This window comes from Theobroma cacao, chromosome 4 (genome assembly GCF_000208745.1).
Source record: "Theobroma cacao cultivar B97-61/B2 chromosome 4, Criollo_cocoa_genome_V2, whole genome shotgun sequence".
NCBI lineage: Eukaryota > Viridiplantae > Streptophyta > Magnoliopsida > Malvales > Malvaceae > Theobroma > Theobroma cacao.
Window position 1 is genome coordinate 16,710,241 of NC_030853.1, and position 20,993 is coordinate 16,731,233.

The 20,993-nt window shown below is 32.9% G+C and overlaps 1 protein-coding gene and 1 long non-coding RNA gene across 2 annotated transcripts; one reads left to right on the forward strand and one right to left on the reverse strand.

Moving 5' to 3' along the window:
* LOC18601633 lies at nucleotides 2,554-4,190 on the forward strand. The gene is made up of 3 exons (XR_001927491.1): nucleotides 2,554-2,595; nucleotides 3,255-3,328; nucleotides 4,151-4,190. It is a non-coding gene; the product is annotated as an uncharacterized LOC18601633 (long non-coding RNA).
* LOC18601634 (UDP-glycosyltransferase 83A1) lies at nucleotides 16,579-18,223 on the reverse strand. The gene is made up of 2 exons (XM_007032654.2): nucleotides 17,680-18,223; nucleotides 16,579-17,471 (listed from the first exon to the last, which is right to left on the reverse strand). The coding sequence occupies exons 1-2, from the start codon at nucleotides 18,158-18,160 to the stop codon at nucleotides 16,579-16,581; spliced, it is 1,374 nt and encodes a 457-aa protein (XP_007032716.2). The 5' UTR covers nucleotides 18,161-18,223.

Sequence of the window (20,993 nt, forward strand, 5' to 3'; positions counted from 1 at the left end):
GTGTTTGTTTATTCATTGAGATTTTATAATCTCACTTTTTTTTTTATCCCATCATTTCAAGCCAGGTTAGCCTGTAGATAGCAGACATAGTCGAGAACTATAGTTGGCCATACTACTTCAAAAACTGTAGGTTTACTGTCTTTTCTACTTTTGTTCATTTGTGGGCTCATGTAGCACTGTAAATTAAATTTCATACTTTGGTTTTCCGTTTTATAGTTTGTATAAATATATTTAACTTTTATGCTACTAAAAATCATTTTTAGAATACTCTATAAATATTAATTTGTAAGAAAATAGAATATTTTGTCGAATATTTTTATTTTATTTAAATGGTTATAATTCCATTTTAAATCACGTTTTAGACATTCAAATTTAATTTCGATTTCGAAATATACATTTCTCGCTTAAGTACTACATTTTGGTCAAATTTGAAATTTTTGACGAAAAATGACCAAAATGCCCCTGTGAAGTGAAATTTATTTTTTCACTGTTTTAAATTGGAAAAAGGCTTAAAAGCCTCTAAAATACGACATTTGGCAACGATTAACCACAGGGGAGATAAGAAACTGATACGAAAGCCTTGCGAGGTCTCGATATGGTATTCGGGGGATGAGTGCCTATCGGGATATCGAGGCGGTCGTCACGAACTCAAGGATGGTTCCGGGTCATGACAATTCAATTTGATCTAAGATAGATGAAGAAACAAGTAATAACTTAACAAACTTAAACTATCTATGTTATTATATATAGATGTTACCCAATGAATTGGTAACTTTAACAAGCAGGGAAAATGCATAAATACACAAACAATTCAATCAATGTAACCATATATGTGACTTTCAAAAAAAAAATGTAACCATAAAAATGAGGATTAATATTACCTTCTCCTACATAATTAGGTATCTGATGGGTTATTTTTATAGTTTTTGTCAGCTTGAGCTGTATGTGTGGTGTAATTATTAACCTTAAGAATATTTTGGGAGAATATTTCTCCATTTTCTTTTTACTTTATTTGTACTTCAATGAAGTCTAGGATTAGAATACTTCTTTAGTTGTTATTTTTTTTTTTTTCACACTAAGTAGGTTTAGATTTAGTGGGCTATTATAAATAGCTCCCTATGTAAACCTTTATTTTTCATCAAGCAATTTAATTTTTTGCTTAGATTTTAGGTATTTTCTTCACGGTATCATGGTAGTTTTAGTCTTCAAAGAAACCAGATTATTTAATTTTGGGTAAAATACCCTTACCCCCTAAGTTTTGATCGAAATTACATGAAAGTCCATTAGTTTTCAAAATAGACACTTCACCCTAAGAATACAAACACTATTAACAGAAGTTATGAAAAGACTAAAATGCTATTTCTTTTTTTATTAATTTAAAAAATTATTATTATATTTAAAAAATAAATTAAAAAAAAAAGAGATTGGTGCTCCTTAACTCACTAAGAAAAGGGAGCATCAGCCGGTGCTCCCAAGAAAGGGAAGCACCGATCAGTGTTCCCTAAGAGAGGGAGCACTAGATCAATGCTCCCAAGGGAGGGGAGGTTTCTTTTTAAGTAATAAAAATAATAAAATTATATAATAGTAATTATAAAAATTAATCAAGACTAAAATAATTTTTTTTATCTTTACCACGTCAGCAATTTGACGAAAATACTAATAGTTGAACCTATGTGTCTACTGAAAAATATTTTTTTGGGACGGAGTGTCCATTTCGAAAACTAGCAGACCTCCGTGTAATTTCAATAAAAACTTAAAGGGATAAAAGTATTTTACTTTTCAATTTTACAATTAATGGGAACTTGAAAAAGAATATCATAATCTAGAATACAAACTTAACTATTAGTGTCAAACCCTGCTTTGTAAAATAATTATAATGTCATTCAAATGCTCGATAGAATGTTTGTATATTTAAGAAGTTCGAGAAATCGATAAAAGATGATATTGCCCCTAATGGTACCATTGAGTCGATTAAGCCTCGAACTAGTTCAAATAGAAATTTAAAGGTGAAATTAAGAGTTTCACAGTTCAGGGATGACTCAAAATGGTAATTCGGAGTTCGAGGATCAATTCAGAGTCAAACCGAAATTTTCACTATCTAGGGCAAAATCGTAATTTTTCCACTTGCAGACAAAATTTGAGATTTTGAGAGAATTTAGATCACATTTGACAAATTGGAGAATGGTATGAGTATAAGGGATGAAAAATATGTCTATGGGCAATTTTTTCAGTTTTTGGGGTAAAAATGTAATTTTTCACTTTGTAGGGACAAAAGTGTAATTTTCAAAAATTTTCTCCACCAAAACTTTGGAAAATTCTAGAAATTTCATGGAAGACATAGATAAGTGAAGAGGATTGAGTGGTAGAAAAAGAAAGTCAAAAAGATGGCTAGAAAAAAATAAAATAATAAAATATTCAAAAGGTAAATAAAATAATAATATTTTATTAAGCCTATTAAAAGGCTTGAAAATTCCAGAATTCTTCATTGGGAGGGTCAGCCAAAACCAGCAGGAGAGAGAGAGAAATAAGAACAAACCCTAGAGTGAGAAAATTCAAAGAAAAAGTGTGATTTTTCAAGGAATCAAGTGTTTAAAGGTATGATTTTTCAAGCTTAGCTTAAGATTTATCATTTCCATGCATTTCTCCTTATTTTCCATGGTTAAATTATGTGTTTTGATGATGGATTCAAATCTGATCATATGGGTTTAGAGAGAGAAAGTTGTTAGATTAATTTGATTTTGAACTATGTTAGTGTTTAGTGTTAGTTTAGCATGTTTATGAGTAAAACAACAAGAAAAATATTCATTTTCTCCATGAATTTCTCTAGGCCGAATCTAGCCAATGGTGTGTGAGGATGAGGTTGACTTTATTTTAAGAGAATTAGATGGAAAAATGATGAATTATGAGGTTGGAAATTAAATGGGAATTTTTGGTGCAAAAAAATTAAAATTTTTACCCACTAGGGGTAAAAGCGTAATTTGTGATCCGAACTGATAAATTGGACCACATTCACAGTCATTGAGGTATTGTGGATATAATTGGATAATTGAAATTGAAATGGATGGACTTGGAGTTGAATTGGAGATTTTAGAAATTTACACTGTGTATAGGCGAGTTAGGTCGGACACTATGATTAAGCGATTGTCCAAACATTTCACACCCTATCTAGTGCATACGCATGGATAAGAGCCTGAAATAATATATATTGATTTGACACAAATTATTGAATTTTTTGTGTCATGTATTGTGGATAGGTGGTGAGCTATCTGATACGGGTAAAAGACTACACCCGAGGACCGAGAATAGGAGTATATCTACTCCTAGTACAGTGAGTAAACTTACTATCGTCTTAATTATCTAGAGTAGATTTATTTAATTGTGTGATTTTATGGAAAAATGGTTTAATTGGAAAATTATTGTGTTTTATGGGAAAATGGGATTTTATAAAATAATTTTATAAAATTTTTGAAAATTTAATAATGATTTCAAAAATAGAGTAATTGGAGACCTATACTATGATTGTGTTGTTTATCCATGATTTTACATTAAATGGCTTATGATAAATGTGGGTATGACTGGTTATTTTTATGATTTAAAGAATATGTGAACTGCTTTGATTTGCCTTGAATGTGTTAAGTGAGCCATGTCATACTATTGTGATTTTATTGGTTGGTGGATTATAAAGTGGGCACTGCAGTGACGGGGGTTCCGTGGGCCAGCCTAATTAGAGGGGCACGGTTCCCAATTATTGAGCTTACCTCGATTGGAGAGGTGCGTAGGATAACTCCCGAGGTAGGATTTGAGTACATTTCACGCTAGCCACCACGTGAAAGTGAGACTCAGCCAATGTCAAGGAACAGTTGTGTTGTCAGAGGTGAAATGTATTTGTGTGTGTGACAATAAACAGCCTTGGTGGTCTCAGTGGGATACCTTGACGAAGGTACCCACGAGAATGATTATGGCAGGGGCCAATTTTGTGAAATTCATAAGCCGAGAAATTTGATGAAAAGAAATTGTTTGGTATAGATTGAACAAATTTTGCGTTATGAACATTATTGAGATACAATGTTTGGTTTTAGATTATTTTGATGATGTCTGTCTACTCACTGGGATTTTATAATCTCACCCCTTTTTCCTATACATTTTTCAGGCTCAGAATAGGCAATAGACTGTCAATTGCATCGAGAAGTAAATTTCGGAGTTGCATTCTAGAAAGCAAGGTTATAGACTTAAACCTTCTCAGTTATTTGAGGGCCCACATGTCATTGTAATTTAAATTGCATACTCTAGTTTTCTATATTACAGTATGTATAAATTTATTTTGTTTTTATGTGCAGATAATTAATTTTTGATGTTTCAAATATATATATATATATATATATATATTGTTTTGCATTAAAATATATTATTTTAATTAATATTTTTATTTTATTTTATTATTAAAAAAAAGAGAGAGGAGTGGAAAAACTGATACAAAAGCCTTGCGAGGTCTCGAAGGGCATTCGGGGAAAGAATGTCTGTCGAGGCTTCGCGGCGGTTGTCACGGGCTCGATGTGAGTTCCGAGTCATGACAATTAGGTACCAAGAATAACCAATACAACCGCAACTGCAAGCATATGTAGGGGAAACACAGCTATAGTTCAGTCAACTAACAAAGATCCCAAAGGTTACAGTAGTAGATTTGCTAGCAATGGAACCAAAAAACATTATGGTAAGATTTTGCTTTTATACTTCTGCAATATTAATACGAACTACCATTTACCCATTTCTAACTAACCAAGAATGTAACTACTAATGATATAGACATAACATTATTTTTATGCTTAACACAACACCAAGTTTGAGGTAACAACTACCATTATGAATGTAAATGCACCAAATGGATGGTATTACAACGCTTGCAACCAATGTGCAGCAAGTTTACGATTTTCTGCTGGAAAATTTTGGCACCTAGTATATGATGAAAAAACACCAATTTTGATGTAAGTATACTAAAATTCACTTGTTATCAAACTTAACAACAAGTACACTATTGTACAAGGTAACTCTAATAAAAACTTTATAAACTTCCTATAGAATGATTTTGGAACTAACAGTAGAGGATTCAATAGGTAGAATTCAACTACTAGCATTTGGTCAACAAGCAAAAAAATTAATTGGAGCCACCATTGTTGAGCTAGCTGTAATTCGAATGATAGACCAAATGACTCTTCCAACCCTATCAAAGCATTGACAAACACTAAAAGAATATTAAGGGTAGGACTGATAGGAAAAGCCATTGATTATAGATTTGTTGGGATGAGCCTTATAGCCAATTGTGATTGGTTAAGGCTTGATTCCAATCATGCAACAATATCATTTATGTTGAATGATTAGAGGTTTTTCTTAATCAATAAGATATTAATTATAATGAGTTATAAGTCTAATTGGATGAAGTCCATGAGATTAATATGACTTGCAAGGGAACTGTAATAGGTTGCAGTTAGGAAATGCCTATGCATCAAAGCGTAATCTCTAAATGTTCCTGGTCGATATAGTATTTAGACTAGACATCAATGATGCTTAGAAATTGATACATTATATGTTTCTTACTTGGGAGGTTAACAATCGATCTCATAGGTTAAAGTGTAGAGATACTTGGAATTAGAATGTAGGTGCTTGCCTAAGAGAGCAAGTTCACTAAACATGACCCATCATAAGAAGTGCATTTGGTATTTCACTTAAGTGCCTATACAATATTTCTCATGTGTCAGTTGTGTAAATACTCCCTATACTTGAGACACTAGATTGTCTTATGTGTGGAGTACTATGCTTTTATTCATCCCTATAGGTGGCTAATTAAAGATGCCAAAATATGATGCTTTTGGGTATAGCATGAAGCATGCAAAGGCGAATGAGTGGTCAAGAAAGAATCATCACTTCTAGTGATTTAGGGGACATATCCTAACAGTTTTTGGTTAATTTTAACTTGTTGAAGTTCTTGGCCAAGGCGACTTAGAGATTATGAAAAGAGTTTCATAAGTATCTATAAAGCTAATGATCTAACTGTAGGAACGAATATGGAGGTTAATAAGACTAGATATTGCATCATACTCATATCATCTTCGGGATATATGATGAGAGAATGAATTACATTGATAGATTGTACATTAAAAGGTTGTCAAAGAACCCTTTGATTCTCCTAACAAGTGGGTGGCCATAATGCATTGCTAGATGCCAATTTTTCTCTATGGAATTGAATTAATTAATTTCAAAAAAATTATAATTCAATTCCATTGCCAACATGTTAGTAACTTAATGGGTCACATACAATAAGTTGCATTATGAATTAAATTGGAAGTGTGATGATTTAAGTTGGACTTAAATCATAAACTAAGTTTTTAACTTTTAAGGACTTAATTAAAATAATTTAATTAAGTATAAGGCCAATACTATAGGTAGTTATAATATTAAAGCCTTAATTGCAAACAAATAAAGTAAATTAAGTTTAATTTTAATTTACAATAACTTAATTAAAAGGTTTAATTAAGTGTTGGGCCAATAGTATAAGGGTCATAATATTGAAGCCTTATTTGCAATTGAAGAAGTTAATTAACTTAGATATAAATATCACTTTTTAGCTACTCCTCATAATAGAAGTGAAACACAGAAGTTAGGTTTTTGAGTTGTTAGAAAACTAACAAGAAAGCCTAGCCACACATTTTCTTGAGCTACTTGAAAAATAGTTTCCAACTTTGTGATTCGGCTAGGACAAGTGTGATTGTGTGGAGAGGACAAGTTGTTGTCCACCTTGATAGCACAAAGGCATAGTTGAGAAAGCTCCTTCCTTGTGAAGGTTCAAGTGCAACCGTGTGTGCAACCGCTGGAAGCCTGGCATTTGAATGGCTTAGGTTCTTTGCTCTCTTTGTAGTGTTCATGGGTTGGACAAGGAAGAGGTACCATCGTGATAGCCACATCACTTGGTAAAGATAATGCTATTTTTCTGATTACTTCCTTTTTAGGTTTGTTTGTACTAAAACCACCAAGGTAATCCATGGGTGGCGGCATGGCATGGTACGTTTAAATTTTTATTTTTTGTTCCATATGATAATTGTTATTTCTGAGTTTCATGCTATTCCAGTAGTGGTATCAGAGCCTCCCTTGGCTCGTTTTAATACAAATGATGTCTCATTGTTGTTAATTCAATGTTTATATTTGATATTAGGTGTTAGGGTTTAAGCTGGTAAGGTTTTAAATCTATTTTGGAGTTGTTTTAATTTTCTAGACAAATTTAATTAGTAATTTTAAATCTTAATTTTGGATATATTAATATGAGTTTTAACATCTTGATTCGGATAGATTAAGAAGTGCATAAGATGGACAAATTAAATTTGCAAAATCAGATTCAAGTTCATGATGCATTGGTGTAATTTAAGGGGCAAAATTCGATTTTGTCCAGCAGTTGTTGTGGTTCTGTTTTCAGTATTAAAAAGGCATCTAATGGCCTTGAAAATTTTTGAAAAAATCATGGAAGCAATTTACTTTGGAATAATTCCAAGTGGGATTGCCGGTCAAAGGTGAATGGTGGTGCAATAGCCACAAAATCATGGATGAAACCGTTGTTGCCCACAACTGTTTCAGGCCATAATTTTGACAAATTTTGGCAACTTAAAAAAAGCTTAAATTTGTGCAATTAGCTGCACTTGTTTGCTGAAATTTTAACTTTTGAAAGAGTTCAAATATTGCCAAAATTATAAGTTCAAATTCAAGGGATTTGATCCCTAGGATTTTGGCATTGTCAATGCCACCTAAGTAGCTGAAAATGTGACTGTGTGCAACAGGCATAGGTTACGTTTTTTGAATTTTTGGTAGTTTATTTTCATTCAAAAATTATGAAAAATTAATATGGAAAGACTCCATATGTTAGCTAACGATGAAAAAAACTGGGGATTAAATTCCTTGATTTGGAGCCGCTTTAGAGCATAGAACTATAACTGCACCATTGCTGCCAGCAGCAGCAAAAAGTCACTGTTTTAGGGTGATTTGACCAATCAATTTGCATAAAAAAATTGTGAAAATTTGCTAATGAATAGTTCAATATGTTGGCTAATCAAAAAAAAATTTTGGAATTAAAATTCCTAAATTTAAGGCCTTACAAAAACCAAAAATTGTGATTGCACCAATGCAACCTGCGGCTGACTAATGCCACTGTTTTGGCATTGATTATTAGCCTAAATTTCATCTTTAATTGGTGCAATTTAAATTACAAATTGGCTATTTGAATATTTATGGAAAGGTTCGATAAAAGATAATTTTGACATAATTAAAATTAAAGAATTTGATTTCTTAAATAAAGGATACCAAGATTTAATTTATGACACCCATAAATCATGGAATTCGATTCCTAAAGTTGTGGGAGTCAATAATATTCAAAAGCTGATTGGATAATTATGAAAATAGTTCAATAAAGATAATAAATTCAGATATTTTGAATCAAGGAATTTGATTCCTTAAGTTAAGGATATCTGAAAATTTTTTATTGATACCAAAAATTAAGGAATTTGATTCCTACAATTATGGAAGTCAAAATAAATGAAAGCAAGTCTTTAATCATGAATAAATTTCCTTTAATTAAGAAAGGCAAGTCTTAGATTTGATCTAATACCTAATGAAGATTTGGTAATAGAAGACATATAATCTTTAATTAAATTGGATTAGTAAAAAAGTTACCTAAAATGTTTAGGACAACAAATTAAAAATGTTTTACTTCATAATAAAATTTAATTCTAATGTAATAAGATTAGGAATGGATAAATTACTAATTTTGATTAGTAATACTTACCATATATGAAAGAAGTTTTCATATATAGAATTAAATGGTTTCCCAAAAATTTGAAATTGGAAAAATTCAAATGTTGAAAATTACTAATTTCAAATATCTCATATAATTAACAATTTGAATGAGACATGTTTTTAAATTTTACTTATATTGATGAATATATGTGGATGATTATGGACATAGGCCCAATATTATTATGCTATAGTTGAATGTATATTTTTTGTATTTTTAAAATAGGGCCTATGTGTCCTGCCTTATCTCTTTATCTCGGTTTATAAAATTATTTCCTTATCTTACTCCCCTCCAATGTAACTTGAGGTTTCTACATTCAAATGTAATTAGAATTAGAATAGGTTAGGAATTGAATTTTGGAAAAATTGATTATGGAGATCTGAGGCGCCAAAGAGGACAAGGAAATTACATGCAGATTTTGAAGATTCATATGTGTAATCCCCTAGGTTTGATCAAGCTAGTTTCCTTTGATGGCTCAAGGAAATTAGTATAGTTAAAAGCCATAATCATCCAAAGTAGTTTACATGTGATTGATTTATTTTATGCAATTTAATAAATGCTATGCAATGCAAAGTAGTATGTATATGATAGATTTATTTTTTCGATTTAATAAATGCCATGCATGCAAAGATGAGACCTTAATAGAATCGAAAACAAAATCCCTCATGATATATTGAGTCATATGCCACACATGAGCAAGTTGCCTTCCACTATATAGCAAGATAACCTAACTGCTCTTTTAATTGAAGACTTGTGAGCACACTTAAAGTCACACTTTTACATGAGTATGTTTGAAATATTGGTAGGTCTTACTCAACTAGTTTCATAAAATCCGAATGCTTGAAAATTTTATTATTATGGAAACTAGAGGCAAAGGCTAGGTGAAACATACATGATATGTTTAGGCAATGTGTTGTCACCTAACTAATCTAAGAGTTGTATAGAGATACAATTGGTAAGCCCAATTACCTACCTAATCTACCTATCATGGTTTGTTGAGCACACCATGACTAAATGGATGGGATCTTAGCCCACTAAAAGGATCCTAGTAAAGATCTCTCAAGGTGATATGGAGGGTTATCATCTTGTAGAAAATAGTGGGATAACTATTTAAAATTTTAAAACCTTGTTTATCAATTGCTTTATCTATTCAAACATGTTTGTATACATTGCAAACAGATAAAAATCTATCAATATGTTGCATCTTAGATGCAAATCAAACTCACTAGACCAAACCCTTTTGAAAGGTACCTTGACTTAAAAAATGTTCTTAAGCAAAAGGTTGTCTATCTATAGGAAGCTTTGCCATAAACCTATGTTGAGGCAAATGGTGATAAAGCATAGGATGCTCATTAGACTTGTTAAGCCACATATGTGATGTTAGCTATTATGACTACAAAGCTTCAAATGCAACATGGAAACATCTGTGCAACATGATATGACTTTGTAATCAAAAAAATTGTTTTATAGTCAAGGTCATACATAAAGGTATGAGATAACATAGAAATTGTTTTTATGTGAGAAGATAGAAGATAGTTCTATTAGTAGCAAGATTTAAGGTTGCTAGGTTTTATGGTAAAGCTAGAGAAATGTGTTTATCTTGAACTAAGTATAGACTACGTTCCATAATCTCTACCAAATACAATTCATAATTAAGAGTGAGTTTTCATGAGATGGAATTTACATTGCCTTAATTATGAATTGGGAAGACAACCATGATAAGGGCACTAACTTGAAAATGTTCTCAAACATTTTTATGGTAAAGATAGACAAAGGAGAAACTGAAAAAAATGTTTCCTTGACAAAGTTAAAAATGAAAAAGCTTATAGAAGCTTCTACTTTGCCAAAGTTTGTGATTGAGCTAGAAGTTACTACTGTTGTATTAACATCATAAGTATTCAATACTCTCACAAAGGATCTTGGATTTAGTGAGAGCATGATAACATTAAGAAAGGAGTTTCTTTAGTATTACATGGTTACGTTGGAATCTAACCCTTAAGATTTTGTATAAAGATGCATAATCATATGTATGCGAACTCGATGGATTTAGTAGGATACATTGGAGATGTGTTATTCATATGAGATGAATCTATTAAATATGTTTTTTTGTTAAAGTTATACATTTTGTTTTATTAAATGGGATCTAAAAAGTTGGATTTAATAGAATGTATAAGTGTACTTATCTCATACACATGAAGAGGTTAGTAAGAGTGAATACAATTTTTTGGCGATACAATTACATGGGATGTAATGTGTATACAAAGAAAGTGTCAAAATTTAAAAAGGGTAGATGGCACAATGAAAAGTGACCAATGCATATGATACATACAGCATAGTTTAGTTGAAATGGTTTCAAAGAAAGAAAGAAGACTATGCACATGTATATAATCAAAGTCAAATAGAACCTATTGAAGGCTCAAATAGGAAGATATTTGATCATTAGTTCACAGAACTAATATAGGGTTCTAAACATTGTGAATGTAACAATGAAGCCATACTAAGAGAACCCAAGTCTCATTAAATCTAGATATAGTGATATGACATGATGTGATGCATGGACATCACGAAGGTAGATAAAAGCAATTAACCACATAGAAGGGCACAAACGAGTCTACATGGAGACACGATTGCTAAATGCATTGGATCCATATACAATGAGGTAGCAATTGGCTTTGTGCTAGTGGGAGATGTTGGGATGAGCGTTGTAGCCAATTGGAATTGGTTAAGACTTGATTCCAATCATGCAACAATATCATTCATGTTGAATGATTAGAGGTTTTCCTTCATCAATAAAATGTTAATTATAATGCGTTATAAGTCTAATTGGATGAAGTCCATGAGATTAATATGCCTTGCAATGGAATTGTAATAAGTTGCAGTTGTGAGATCCCTATGCATCAAAGTGTAATCTCTAAATGTTTTTGGTCGATGCATCATTGAGACTAGATATCAATGATGCCTAGAGACTGGTACATTTTATATTTCTTACTTGAGAAGTAACCAATCGATCTCATAGGTTTAAGTATAGAGATACTTGACACTAGAATCCAGGTGCTTACCTAGAAGAGCAAGTTCACTAAATATGATCCACCATGAGAAGTGCATTTGGTATTTTACTTATGTGCCTATGCAATACTTCTCATGTGTCAATTGTGTAAATACTCCCTAGACTTGAGACACTAGGTTGTCTTATGTGTGGAGTGCTATATTTTGATTTCATCTCTATGGGTGCCTAACCAAAGATGTCAAAACAGGATGCTTTTAGGTATAACATGAAGCATGTGAAGGCAAATGAGTGGTCAAGAAACGAATCACCATCTCAAATAATTTGGGAGACATATCCTAATAGTTCTTGGCTGATATTAACTTGTTGAAGTCCTTGGCCAAGGCGACTAGGAGATTATGAAAAAAGTTTTATAAGTCTTTATAAAGCTAATGATCTAACTGCAGAAACGAATATGGAGGTCAATAAGAGTAGACATTGCACATTGCTCTTATTATCTTCAGGATATATGATGAGAGAATAAATTATACTGACATATTGTACACTGAAAGGTTGTCAAAGAACCCTTTGACTCTCCTAACAATTGGATGGCTATGATGCATTGCTATATGCCAATCTTAGTCTATGGAATTATATTAATTAATTTAATAAAAATTATAATTCAATTCCATTGCCTACATGTTAGTACCTAATGGGTCACACACAATAAGTTGTGTTATAAATTAAATTGGGAGTGTGATGATTTAAGTTAAATTTAAATCATTCATTAGGTTTTTAACTTCTAAGGGCTTGATTAAAATAGTTTAATTAAGTATAAGGCCACTATTATAATTAGTTATAATATTAAAGCCTTAATCACAAACAAATAAAAGTAAATTAAATTTAATTTTAATTTATAATGACTTAATTAAAAGGTTTAATTAAGTGTTGGGCCAATAATATAAGGGGTAATAATATTGAAACCTTATTTGCAATTTAAGAAGTTAATCAACCTGAATATAAATATCACTTTTTAGTTACTCCTCATAATAGAAGTGAAACATAGAGGTTAGACTTTTGGGTTGTCAGAAAACTAACCAGAAAGCCTAACCCCACACTTTCTTAAGTGACTTGAAAAATAGTTTTCTAACTTTGTGATTCGGCTAGGAGGAGTGTAATTGTGTGGAGAGGACAAGTTGTTATCCACTTTGTTAGCACAAAGGCGTAGTTGAGAAAGCTCTCTCCTTGTGAAGGTTCAAATGCAACTGTGTGTGTAATCGTTGGAAGCTAAGCATTTGAATAGCTTAGGCTCTCTGCTCCCTTTGTGGTGTTAATGGGTTGGACAAGGAGGAGGTACCATCGTGATAGCCACATCACTTGGTAAAGGTAATATTATTTTTCTGATTACTTCTCTTCTAGTTTTGTTTTGTATTAAAACTATCAAAATGATCCATGGGTGGTGACATGGCATGGTATGTTTAAATTTTTATTTTCCGCTGCATATAATAATTGCTGTCTTTGAGTTTCATGTCATTCCATACCATTCCAATAGGGTTGACAGTGTTCAAGATTTTTGACTATAACATTGTAAAAAAGACTTTGGTTGGAAGTTCCAGATTGGAAAAAGATACCAGTTTAACAAGCCAAGAACCCAAACCCCTTGAAACCTTACTATTGACTATCCGACAGACCTAGATGTAAGTGCCACCATCTCTAACAAATGCACAAGTGACAAAGGTACTGTTTCTAGAACAGTCACCAGGAAAAAAGATCAAAACTGAATGGATAAATTATACAAGAAACTGGCAAGGAGGGTAGACATGCCAAGAAAGATTTATGCAAAACAGACCAGGTAACTTTTATCATAGATGGAGCATGTTTTTTTAACTCCATACTATTACAATATCTATGATAAAAATAAGTACACAAAAAGAACAAGAATGTCATTTTGTACAGGACAACTAATTGCCATATTGTTCTGACCATTCAAACAGTATCTTTTTGGAACTTGATTGTATAGAGAACGTATGGCTGCCTAGGTGGAGGCTGTTTTTTAATCTTTATGTTAGTCTCATTCTGTAAATCAATGGTCCTATAAAACAGGTTAATTGTATAGACAACATATGCAGGACTATGTGGAAGATGTGTTTGGAGCTCCGTTTTAAACACAGCTATTGATGAATGCTTTTGTACAACACTCTAATATATGTACAACGTTTATAACCGTGAATGATCAAATGTTGGTCTGTATTGAAGATATATTAAATATTACTGCTTGTTATTTTGATTGTTTGCTCATGATGTGCCGGTTGATTCATTTACCGTTCTCTTTCCAGGCACCTGATACAGCTTTATAATTATTTTACTTATTACATGGTTCAATTTCTGAATAGATATTCAAGTTATTCTGTTATTATTTATTGTATAAACTTTTGTGAGGGAAGTCCTTGGTATGTAATGTTCATTCGGTTGTGTAAACACTATCATTCTCGACAGTGGTTTTCATGATGATACATGCAAACAACATCTATTATCCTGTCTTTTATTTGTTTATTACTGGACAGCTAAAATAATAGTGTCTCAAAACAGTAGCATTATATAACCATTTTTCCATTTATTTGGCTATTTCTATTTATCAATATTATTCTACCATTTGTAAATATTATAATATGTTTACGAATAAATCTTACAATCTTCTTTTTATTATTTAAATCATTTTCATCAATTAAATAACCCGTAACAATGCACGGGGCTTGTACTTAGTATATATAAAAGTAAACCAAGATATACATTACCTCATTTTCATTAAGGTTGGAAGATGGATTTATAGACTAGAATTCTTTGAATTGATCAACAAGCAAAATGTTGCTGCAAAATAATTGTACCATCAGCTGATACATTCCCGACAAAAACAAGAATATAAAGAACAGAGGGTCACGTGTGTGTGCATTTGGGCATTTTGGAACTTTCCTAATCCCTCTTTTTCTAAAAAAAAAAAGGGAAAATTTCAAACTTGAATTGATTTTTTGTACTTCCAATTTCCATTGATCATGAATAATTTTTTTTACAAGAAGGCAAAAATCTTGAATTAAAATGAAAATTCAATAACGAAATTGGAGACTGACGTACAAGCAGTGGCAAAGCCATGATTTTACGTTTGAGGGAGCGAAAATTAAAAACAATGTTTATAAATTAAACAGTTATACTAGAAACTCAATGTTTGACAATAATATAAAACAATTTAGACAAAAAAAAAGTTCATATGAAAATTATATAAATAAATTCTGAAAGTTATTCAAAAGAATAAATCTTAATAATTTACTTAAAAGAATTAATTAGTATAATCATAAATGATTTAATAATGACAATAATGTCAATTTCTAGATAAACTTAACAACAAACAAAAATTAACAAATATAATAACAAAAATCTCAATGGGAAGCAATCCCTTAAAAAATATTAAGGACTATCAATAAACAATTCAATGGAGAGGTAATTCTCTAAAATTAATCACAAAAATTAAATACAATATTAATAAACAATTTAATGAGGAAGCAATCCCCGAACAAAAAGTTTAATTGTTCACAAAAATCTAAGCAAAAAAATAAAAAACATAACTAATTTGTAGGAAAACAATCAAGCAGTCCCTAAATAAATAAGTAACAACTAACCTTTAGTGCTTAATCAAATTGCTTTCAACAACAAATAGTTAAGACGGTAAATCTTTAATCAAACTCATCAAGTAAAAATTATTAAATAAAGAAAAAAATTTAAAGTTGAAAATGTCAAAAATAAAATAAGTAAATAAATCAATTTTTCTAATTATTATGACATGAAAATTAAGTAATTGATTAAAAGATTTCTACATAGAGAATGTTGACAAGAAAAAAAGTATAATTTTTTTTTTGTTTCTATAATATTTGGTAAAAAGAAAAGAGAGCAAGTGGTGGTTGTGAGGTTTTTGAGAAGTTGAGTTTGAAAATAATTCTATTACAATTAGTTTTATTTTTATTTTTTGAAAAATGTAATTGGCTTTGTTTTAATTTGATTAAAATTAGTTATTGACTAATTGTTGTGCTATATTTCACTAAATTAAAAATTATTGTAGGGTAAAATTATAAAATTTTAAAAAAATAAAAAGAAGTTAGAAAAATTTTAAAATTTTTATAGGGTCGAAATTATAAAATTTTTTAAAAACACAGGTAAACTATAAAATTTAAAAATGATTGAAAAGATGAAATTATAAAATTTTTAAATATATATATAAATTATGAAAATTTAAAAATTATTGGCCCCGCTAGCCGCCTTCCCCTCCGCCTCTGTCAGTACAAGAAAGGGTATCTCTAGGAAATGTAGTAAAGTGTAGAAAGAGAACTATGTATAGTCCTTTTTGTTTTTGTTGATTCTTGGTAGCATGCCTTGTGTTGGGACTGGTATGTTAGGGCAGTGTGTGTACCGAGGAGGTGCTGTGCAATTTTTCTGCTGACATCAACATGGTCGGCTACAGTGATTTTTAGGAGTATGCTCAGAACATTGTACATGGTTATAAACCTAAAAATTACGTACTACTTTTGTACCATGTGACCTGGGGTGAGTTTTCATTACTGAAAAGGAAATATATTTCTTTAGAAGTTGAGGTAGATGAGGATCTGTTCGTAGCGTAGTCTATGGACGTAAATTGCTTCTCTTATATATTTCTTATAACAGAAAAGGAAATATAAAGGATCAACAAAACCAATGTAGAAGCTAAATGTGAAAAACTTGTCTATGATTTCATCCATTCAATGAAGTTCTTGAAAATCCTGTCAGAGCTACCACCTTCATTGGCACTACTTATAACCAATTCTTTTAGTTTAAGAGTTCTTGCTCTGAAGCTTTCATCACCTAGCAACAGCTCCACTTTGCTCCTAATTTCTTCTCTTGTAATGGTCTCTCCTTCATCTCTTGTAAAATTTACGCCAATTTTCCAAATGCCACAAATGTAGCTCTCATTAACAAACTGGTCAGCAAAGTATGGCCAACACAGAAAAGGGACCCCATTGCTTACGCCTTCAACGGTGGAATTCCAACCGCAATGGCTTAAGAAGCAAGCAACAGAAGGATGAGCCAGAACCGCACGTTGGGGTGCCCAGCCCACCATCCTTCCTCTGTTGGCTACTCTTTCCTTGAATCCTTCGGGGTAAAGATCATCCGATTCACTCCCCTCAGTGATATCTGGTCTGACAACCCAGAGAAAGGGCCTGTTTGAGAGTTCCAGGCCCAGAGCCAATTCTTGGAATTGGATTGGATCAAAAACCGTGAAGCTGCCAAATGCCACATAAATAACCGAACCCGGTGCCTGTTGATCAAGCCACTTCAAACAAGTTGCATCCTCTGGCCAGAAACTTCCTGCCAAGGCTCCAAGCTGGTTGGTTGATGAAACTGGGCCTATGGGCAGGATCTCTGGAACTAAGCTAAGTGCTTCAGGCTCCAGGTCATAAGTTGTGTTGCAAATTAGCCGCTCTGCTTTTGCAATAGCTTTATTGTTTCTCTCGGCATATTCAAAAATAGTTTTTTGTGTGTTGAAGTCACCGAGACAGACCCACAGAAAATTCTTTGGGTGCATGGCAGGTGTGTTTGGGGACAACTGAATCATCTTTTCTTTATTGATTGGAGTACCTGCAAACCAAATTTCAACAACTGTTAAACAATATCAGGGCATATTTTAATGCTCCTTTCTTGTTCCTGCTTACGATTGAATTTCAAATTAATTATAAAGTAGTAATATTTGTCCTCCAAGTTTGAGGCAAAATTCTATTCATGAAGGTCTGATAGTTAGTAATAATTATTTGCTGTTATTTAGACGTGCTGCGGTTGGACTCAATACCATGTTCATCAATAACTTCATCATCAAGCAACTTCTTGGTGCTAAAAAGCAAGTTCAATACAAGGGCAGATGCGGGCCAGAAAGCAGCTCCAGGGATTCCCATCTCTGCTGCAACTTCAAGTGCCCATCCCATGTTGACATCAGCTATAACATGAGTGATCTTATCATCTTCTAATCTATCAATTTTCTGTATGAGCTCCTTCAGCTCCCCGGGCATGACTTGGCTCAGTCCATCCGTTAACTTCCCTAAAAGATTCCTGTTCTCGCCAACTTCCATCCCGTCCGGGATTGAAACTAGACGAATTGGCCCTTCTGGATCAACCTTATTGGCAAACGCATCCATGACTCTCTGGTGATTAAAATCTGAGTTGACAAATGTGATTTGGAAGCCATGTTTGGCCAAGCTGTGAGACAGCTCCATAAGAGGAATGACATGGCCTTGTGCTGGATAAGGTATTGCCAGAATATGTAGATTTCCCATTTACACTAATAATTCTCTCTATATGTTTTACAGACTTTAGCTTATGTTCGTTTTATAGAGAGATTCTCGTGATCCCCAAGGACCCCTTGTGCAATGTTAGTTCATGTCTTCACCTGCTGGATGTTCTCTAGGTTTGGGGAAATAAGATTCTTGTTTAAAATCGAACATATTAGTGATTGTCCTTTAATTTTCAGTTGTTGCTATGATTTGGTGCTTCTGGTTGGTATTCACCGTCCACTATTTTGGCTGAACCAGCTGGGTGAAAACTTAGTGCTATTTCTAGTCTTCACAATATTATTTTATAAGCTTAGCTCTGGGGATTTGCTGTGAATTTTCTGGAATCTTATAAACGCTAGGGACATCATAATCTAATTTTTATTTCAGATGTGAAACTTTTGTAAATGGTTAGCAGGCAATGGGACAAAGATAATTATTATATAAATGAAAAATCCTCAGAGTTCGGGATGACACAATTGGCAAAGTTTGGCGAAAGAATTGATGTATAAACAGGCAACCCTTTGCATAAGGGTTGATGTGATCCCTCGTGACAGAAATCCATATTTAAGGTACTAGTCACAAGAAAGTAAAAAGAAGAATAAGATATACATCCTCTTGGTTTTTTATGTTCTTATATTGGAGATATATCCATGAGCATATATAGGTTAGAGAATTTAAGGATTATTTTTGCATAATTGTATGCAACTTTGGACACATTTTTTTAAAAAAGAATGGTTAAGTCTAACACAGAATCGATAATGTCATGATCATATTCTTCTATCTGTCATGGTTGTGCTAATTAGAGCACAAGAAAGGATTATTGTCAATTTAGATGGATGCTTGCAGGTTAAAACTAAGGGGATTTTTTTTTTAGCCCTTATAAATAACGTGTTTTGGTAAATAACTGTCAAGATACTTTTAACTGTTTTTAGCCAACAGAAAAGATTTTGGGACAAAAATGCCCTTAATGAGCAGTCTTCATTAGCGTACACTCTCAAACAGGCGAAAAATGGGAGAAAAAAAATAAATATGCAAAGATTGGTTGTGCAAAATACCCAAATTTTTTTCCGAAGGTTGTTCAAAACAAAATAATGTTGCATGAGATGAGTTTTCAGAGATTTGAGACATGGCATTCAGATAATAGGAGAAGAGAGATATTAAATCGAACAAGGAACAAGTCGTCATGAATGGAAAGCTTGGCTAATGATGTGAAACCAGAAATCCTTGATACGGTGGTGAATTCAAAGGAGAAAGATGTGAATCCAAAACAGGAAATGGTCCTGCTATAGCAGGCCATATGTTAGATGGCTGTCGCAGGGCAAGGTTTAGAGTTTGTGAAACGTCATGTTGGGAATGTGTGACACGGCACCGCTCAGAGTTAGTGAGACGCCATGGAGGAAATCTGTGATATGCCAGAGTTAAGAGTTGGTGACACGCCATGGTGGGAATGTGTGACACGGTAGCGTTCAGAGTTGGTGAGACGCCATGGAGGAAATCTGTGACATGCCAGATTAAGAGTTGGTGACATGGCATGGAGGGAATCTGTGACACGCCAACGTTCAGAGTTGGTGAGACGCCATGGAGGGAATCTGTGACACACTAGAGTTCAGAGTTGGTGACACGCCATGGTCATGTTTAGAGTGTGTGACATGACATTACTTGAAAAGCTGACACGCCATGGTCATGGTTTAGAGTGTGTGACATGGTAGTGCTTGAGTAGTTGACACGTCATGGTTTGAAATAGAGAGAGAAAAAAAAATGGGCAGTTAACGTGGTAATCATTTAGACTTCCACTGAATTAATTCCCCTTTTTCAAAATAAATAAGAATATTAGAAGGTCATTTTTCATTTTAAACAGTTATTATTCAGAATTCGTAACGTTTGTATGATTCATTTCTCATTCTCGCCTGTATCGGAGTGTTCGAGCGAAACTAAACCACAGCACCAGCAAAAATGTCAGCCATGAATGAAGAGGTCAGTGAGTCTCAAATTCGCAATATTCTTGTGTTCGTTAATTTTTTGGTTTTTTCCTGGGTTTGTTTGATATGTTCGGGTTTTTTGTTTTGTTTTACAAATGTTTAGATTGCATTTTCTTGCTGGTTTGATGGTTGTTGTGGTTAAGCCGTAGTGGTTTTAGCGATTTTGGGTGTTTACCGTGTGACGCCATTGTTATTATAGTTAGTTATTAGCGTGTGACAACATATTACTTGATATGCATGGCGTGTCACAGTATTTTACTTTATATGTATGTCGTGTCACAAAATTTTACTTGTTATGCATGATGTTTGACAGTATTTTACTTGATATGCATGGCGTGTCATAACGTTTAACTTGATATGCATGGCGTGTCACAACATTTAACTTGTTATGCATGACGTGTCACAACATTTTACTTGTTATGCATAGTGTGTCACAACATTTTGATTGCAATGCATGGCGTGTCACAACATTTATTCCTTATTTATGTCTTCAGTGTACCTTGTTGCACATGACTGCTTAACTCACTGGTGCATGTGTGCCATATTTTGCAGATCCAACGTAGAATGTATGAGGATCTTGACAGTTTGCTGATCGTGCCAAAGGAGAAGTGGGCGTTTAACGTCGCAATTAACACTCATTGTAAGTGGTCGCAGTTGCATTATACCACAAAGACTCTCCAATAGAAGGGGGAGTATGATCCAGTTAAACGTACCTGCTTCAGAATGCTCTTGGACGTCTATCCGCAGGGGTACTTTTGCGTTGGTCTCTTGCATAGCATCATGATTCGTCGAATCACTGAGAGGCAGTCAATGGACCACGAGCTATGGTTTGCCATTGGCAAGAGCAAGGCGCGACT

Excerpts from the sequence above, each read along its gene's own strand:
- LOC18601634 (XM_007032654.2), bottom strand. The coding sequence starts at position 18,160 with ATGGGAAATCTACATATTCTGGCAATACCTTATCCAGCACAAGGCCAT. Across the intron at positions 17,472-17,679 it reads TGAAGTTATTGATGAACATG|GTACTCCAATCAATAAAGAA; the intron begins GTATTGAGTCCA and ends TTTGGTTTGCAG.